Source organism: Ammodytes marinus, assembly GCF_949987685.1.
Source record: "Ammodytes marinus genome assembly, chromosome: 13".
NCBI classification, from domain to species: Eukaryota; Metazoa; Chordata; class Actinopteri; order Uranoscopiformes; family Ammodytidae; genus Ammodytes; species Ammodytes marinus.
Window position 1 is genome coordinate 6,479,918 of NC_137217.1, and position 6,743 is coordinate 6,486,660.

A 6,743-nucleotide genomic window follows, 5' to 3' on the forward strand; every position below is an offset into this window, starting at 1 on the left:
GGACAAACCTAACTGCTCTTCAATATATGGAAGTGGTTGACACAGAAATGTAACTATAGCCTACGCAATCAGATTTTCAGAAATGAATCCCCCTATACAAGAGTTAACTCGGTCACGGGGTGTTTTCACATCGTGCTAATTGCTCCAATAAGAAATATCTGGGGCAGGTGTTTTTACGTTACAGTGACGCAAACCAAACTGAATTGACAACTAACGAGTTGACCGTTATATCTGCTATTTTTTTATATCTGCTATTTTTCATACGTAAACTCATGTTGAGAAACTAGAAATAAAATAGTTTTGAAGTAGCGCACCGTCAGGTTTGACCACCTATGTGTTTATCCCGAGGACCCCTGACAACAAGCGGGGTGGGTTGTTCGTTTTGGCGGCTATAGCTCACTTTAAAGCGGCATTGTAGAGAGCAAGTGACGGGGGATTTAAATCGACAGCACGCGCTCTCATAGCAACGCTGATGAAACAGCTGAGAATGTTTGGTGCTGAACCAGCTGACTCTTTGACAATTTGTGTTTGACAAACCGCTGGCTACAGCATATACGGCGACAGCGACTGAAACACTTTCGACATATATTCATCGCTTGGCTCCACTCTTATCACAAAGTGAGTCCAACACGACACAAAGCTAAAATAGCAAACCATCATCAAACGAGGATAAGAGTCTAGCTTTACTCTCATCATGTCATGTGTCCTTACTGAACTGCATAATCTCTTGTGTGACCAGTTTCACTTTGTCTATTAACACACGTGCTAGTTAACAGACATGTAAACAATTATTTTTTGACAAATGTGTTTTTTGAATTTTCAGAGGATCATACAGAAACATACTCTTCTCATCACGTTGAAAACATGACATGTACAGTTAATTCAATTTGAATGTCCTCAAAGCTTTACTTACTATTTTGTTGTTGTTGTTGTTGTTTGCAGGACAGTTGACACCATCCTCATTTGGTGAATACTGTGCTCGGCCACAGTGCACACAGGAGGAGGAACATGCAGTGCACTCCTGAATCAAAGGTCTACCTTGAAAAAGGCAAAGACCAGCAGCGTTATAATGACTGCTCTGACAGTGGATACTCTGGACTGTTCCAAAGCCCGTGGAGCACCAGTGAAGTGGACTCGTCTAGGTCTCTTTCTCAAGTGGAATTGAACGAGACGCCTAAAGAGAACGTCAGGCTTTCAGTCAAGCCTAAGGAGAGGACCGGTGAAAAAGCCTCCCGGGGAATACAGCAGCCACCAGCAATCAGCTGGTCTGAAACCCCTAAAAGAAATTCCTCGTTGCGACAGAGACTTTCACTGTGCAGACCCACCACAGATGTAAAAACTGACAAAACGACAAGATCCCCATGCATCCAAAGGACTGAATCGTCCATGGGTTTCAGGTCTGACTGGCTCAATTCTTCTACTGACTCTCTAGACACTGTAGTGGGGGATTTGGCGTCCAGCACTTTAGAACTGCAGCAGGATCTGCCCCTGTCTGGTAGGAAACGCCGTCTCCTCTTCACGCAGGTGAGGACCTCCACACGAGAAGATGGCAAACCCAACGGTGGTCATCTTTTACATTTTGAAAACAGGATTTCACTCTCGGATTCAGATTTCAGTGAGAGCATTTGTGCTTCTGATAGCATTAATACTGAGACCCCGTGCTTTAGAACATTCTTGCCTGCCTCAACCAAGGAAGACTCTCTATCGCCAATCATCTGTGTGACAAACACGCTGGATGACGGATCAAGTGTCTTGTGCACACCATCTTCCACAGATACTCCCAAATACACCAGGTATGTGCTCCTTGATACTTGTAACTTTTCCTAACTAATTACTTGGAGTAGCAACTAATAAAGACATATTACATACATTAATCAAAGAGCTGGCCTGTGTTAACCCTCTTCTATTCCTGGAACAGGTTTGTGTGTGAAGACAGTGGCTTCAGTTCCCTTGATAAATCCCAAGACTCGTCGGTGGACCATGATGGCTCCTTCCAGGAGCTGCTGCTGCTCTCCAGCCAGGCCGAGGCAAAGCGGCGCTCCCGTCTGCTGCGTCAGCAAAGGCTGTCTACACTTAAAGAAGGAGGCTCCCAGTCTGAGGAAGAAACAGGCAGAAAGCATGGACTGCTTCACCAGGCCCTCAGCTGTAGTAAGGAAGATGAGGTATTTGCTGAAGGTGCCACCCCTCCTAGTTCGCTTTCTGTTAAATGTGCTAATGGCACGACCTCTGATGGTACGGCATATGCCAAACAAGACTTTGTTACCCCACTGAGAGCCACCGCAACCAAGTCAGACAACGTGACACCTTTTAGCACAGGGCCTTCCAATCCAGATGCTACTCCACTCAGGACAACCCCAGTCAATCTTTCTCTGACTCCAGCCCTGCAGCTGGTCCATGCAATGTGCCAACAGAAAGCCCAGATGTTTATTGGCCAAAGCCCAAGCCTGAAGGAGCAACTGGAGTCCACAGCAACACTGGCAAACACTCCGCTGGCGTTCCAGACCACCATGCCTTTGTCGGGGTTGATTGGTAGAAAGATGGGTCTAGGGAAGCTGGATGTTCTCACAGAGCTGAAGGAAAGGAACCTCCAGCACATCCTGACTGTAATACACAGCCACCTGACACCTGAGAGCGTCTACAGGTGAGGGGTCCATGACACAACTTAATGCCTATCATTACTTGCATACAAGGTAGTCGGTATCAAAGATGCAATGAGGGTTGAAAATATTGGTCTCATGCGTGGATTTGTTTGTTTGACAGGTGTGGTCTGGTGTGCAAGAACTGGAATGAAATCATCCAACACGACAAGCGAGCCAGTTCTAAGAGAAGAACCCACCTGAGTGAAGTGGAGGCTGCTCTTGAGGTAGGCCATTAGCCCAAAACATATGTCTGGGATCATTATACAGGTATTTCATAGGGCAAGCAGGTATTTCTTCGACGGCCTCACATCTGCTGACATAGAAATGGAATCTTACACTGTGTGCAACATTTTTAGGCAAGTTGTATTTTTGAGGATTAATTTTATTATTGAACAACTACAGTGCTCTCGGTCAATCCAAAATGTTAAAAAACCTAAAACTGAATGTTTATGAAAGTAAAGGTGAGGTTTTGTCTTTCTTACGAGAATATATATAAATGTTTTGCAATTATTAGGCAACTATTAGTATGCAGAATTATTCTGCAACTAAATAAAAAAACTAAAATGTTCCCATCTCACTTTTATTTTATTTTCATCTGTTAAAGTGAGAATAATAAAACAACTCAATTTACAAATAAAAATTTCCGACATGTAAAAAAAAAAAAAAAAATCAGTGACCAATATAGCCACCCTTCTTTTCAATAACTGTCACAAGCCTTCCATTTATGGAGTCTGTCAGTTTCTTGATCTGTTGACGATCAACTTTTTGTGCAGCAGCAACCACAGCCTCCCAGACACTGTTCCGAGAGGTGTACTGATTTCCTTCACTGTAAATATCCCGTTTAAGCAGGGCCCACAGGTTCTCAATAGGGTTTAAGTCAGGTGAGGAAGGGGGTCATGTCATTATTTTTTCATCCTTAAGGCTAGCTGGCTAGCCATGCAATTGAGTACTTCGATGCATGTGATGGAGCATTTTCCTGCATAAAAATCATGGTCTTCTTGAAAGATGCAGATTTTTTCCCGTACCACTGCTCGAAGAAAGTATCTTCTAGAAACTGGCAGTAGGTTTGGGAGTTGATTTTGAGGCCATCTTCACCCCGAAAAGGTCCAACTAGCTCATCTTTAAAGATACTAATAGTTGCAATTCTGCAAAACATATATATATTCTCGTAAGAAAGACAAAACCTCACTTTTACTTTCGTAAACATTCATGTTTAGGTTCTTTAACATTTTGGATTGACTGAGAGCACTGTAGTTGTTCAATAATAAAATGAATCCTCAAAAATACAACTTGCCTAAAAATGTTGCACAGTGTATAACCCAGACCTGGACATTGTGTGGCCCGCGGGCCGGCTGTCTCTGACTGGCCCGCGTGAGGTCTATGAAAAATTAAGAATCAAACGTAAATAAGTTTAAATCATGCATGGAATACAACGGCATTGCTTTTATTTTGAAGGCGAGTTTATATTTCGCGCGAGCGTATGCAGCTTACTCTTCACTGTTTGTAAGTCGCAATTCAAAAAAAGGAGAAGAAGCTTGTATGTGCGCTGTTTAAGTGCGCTGCCGTGAGCTGCGCTCAAAAGAAGTGACCGAGAGCAAGCTACACAGTCAACCTCCGCACTCGGGGATCGGCGCTCGGGAGAAGGGGAAGGGGGGCGATAATACTTAAATAACCTTAAAATGTCAATAATAGCCCAATAATAATAATAATCGAAATGTAATGGGGGGACGGGGGGGGGGGGGGGGGTGTATGGGGCAGGATCTGCTCGGCGGATTGTTTTATCCTGTACAGAGGACAATACAAGTAATAGATACTAATGAACAAAAATTGTGTTGCAGTGTAGGATACTTATTTTTATTTGTTGTTAATTTTCATTATTTTAAAGTCACTATAATGCAGGAAACAATGGCTTTGAAGCTTAAATTTTCTGGGGGTGAACCCCCAAACCCCTCACTTTGGTTTCGGAATAACAGGTCTCTAAATTGGGAAGTATGGCCAAGGTTCTCCTGCTTCTTGCACGTTTTGTTCACAATTGCTATGGTAAATGTTGATTAAGTGGTATAATGTTGGCATTTTCATGGCTTTTTATGACTTTTTCGTTGCCATAACATTTACTGCAGCTTATCAAAACCATATACTTTACTTCTTTTTATAAAAAGACACGACTAATATTGACCAGAATTGAGTTGAGCCTTTTGGTCCGGCCCTCCACAACAGTCCCTGATTCTGATGTGGTCCTTTGGGGAAATTAATTGCCCACCCCTGGTATAACCAGTCCAACAGCAATTTTCTTTCTGATGTTTTGAAAGCTTTGGATGTAATCCAGCTTCTCTAACGGCCAATAGTAACAAGCAGTTGAAATAAGGTTCTAACTTTGTAATGCTGTCTTATCACTGCCAAAAGTCATGTACAATATCATTGTTTAGCTCACTGTGCAATATCTATATTCACCTAGTAGTCCAATACCATTGTGTCATTTCTATACCTATTTCAGACTGTCTGTTGGCTCACTTACTTTTGTATTCCTGTTTACTTATTTAACTTTTACACATTTGATCATTTACTTATTTTAAATGACCTTTTTGAATCGGCTGCACTTTCCTTTTTGCTGGTGTAACAATATAAATTTCCCCTCTGAGGGACGAATACAGTAATATCTAATGTGATTTGATCTTGTCTTGTAGCTTGGTGGTGCTGTCCATGTCCCTGATGCAGACACTAGACTCACTCTTCACAAGAGGTCGGCCCTGAAGACGGTTCAGCCCCAGTCTCAGTCCAGGACCTCCAGCTTCTGTACCCCACAGTCAACTGGCATTTTAACCCCATTAGGGCAAAGCACCTTACATTCAGGAAGCAGCAGTAAAAGGGAGAAGTTTCTCGAAGTGAGTTTTTCCGACTATTACATTGGATGTCATTTCATTTTAAAGGTGGAGTCAGTGATTCTGGAGAACAGTTGTTGCTGTTTCCATCTTTTCTAATATCTTGTAAATGTTGTTTTGATTACAGTTCAGTGAGGTTTTTCCTCTACTGGAGGAACTGCTGAGGGGAAGCTTGCATAAAACATTCCCCTTTTTTTTAATCATTTCTATTTTTCCTCCTCTCAGGTTGCCAAAACCCTGTTCAGAGATGAGTGGCTGAAGCCCTGCCCTCAGTGTGAGCATCCGGCACGCTGTCGCTCAGTCAAAGGAGAGGGTGTGTGCAGCAGGGCTGACTGTGGCTTTCAGTTCTGCACCTCCTGCTTGTGTGCTTTCCACGGCTCCAGAGCGTGTGGCAGTCAGTCGGGCAGCCGTCACAAGAAGGACATCATTCCTCCAGGAAGTGCTCGAAGCAAGCGAAACGTTAGGAGGCTATGAATGGAAAGTTAACTGTATTCCTGTTTGCTATGCTCAAATCACTATAGCATTTCTTTCTGCCTAATGGTGAAGATGCGGCATAGCAGATTTGGAATCTGATTTGTAGCCAGTGCATGATAGCGACGTCTGTACCTATTTCTTTGTACCTGTGTTTATACTGTATTTCCCTTTTTTCAACATTGTTCTTACTTGTGTGTTTTTAATTATGAATGTGAAGGAAGTTTCACCATCAGTGCAATGAATGGATGAATTTTGTGGTGGATGCACTTTACCAATCACATTGATCTACTGCACCTAAGGATTTGTCCACTTTTACCAATGTGTTTTCAGAGCATTTTTAAATAAATTTTGATTTTTTTTTTTACATATCTTACATGGCTCTTAAATCATTTGTGAAATAATTGGTCCTTTTTGCTATCTCCTGCAATGTTTTAAAATGAGAGTTTTGCCCCATCTAGTGGTTTGACCTTACCTTGTCTTAACTGAAACAACCATTTCATTCTCTCATTCGTCTTGTTTTTACTATACTTCATGCAAGTCATCTTGAACAGTAAGACAAAAAAATGATATGACTAATTTAGTAAAGTAAGTCCTGGGTCTTGAACTGCATAAGGAAGCAAAACTTATTTGCTTCCCTCCAGCCTCCTCTAGTTAAACTTTTACCGCCCCCTGTGTTTTGAAAATGAGTCCACTTCCATAGCAACCTGCAGTGTCTGTAATTACACTCTGAGACTTGTGGCTGTTTGAGTGT

The 6,743-nt window shown here is 42.4% G+C and overlaps 1 protein-coding gene across 1 annotated transcript; it reads left to right on the plus strand.

Annotated features, from left to right (window-relative positions):
- Positions 1-1,008: 1,008 nt before the first annotated feature.
- fbxo43 (F-box protein 43) lies at positions 1,009-5,992 on the plus strand (the record flags this gene model as incomplete). The annotated part of the gene is made up of 5 exons (XM_080038974.1): positions 1,009-1,793; positions 1,919-2,641; positions 2,761-2,863; positions 5,324-5,521; positions 5,744-5,992. 5 exons carry the CDS (start codon positions 1,009-1,011, stop codon positions 5,990-5,992), a joined length of 2,058 nt encoding a protein of 685 aa, XP_079895100.1.
- Positions 5,993-6,743: the final 751 nt, after the last annotated feature.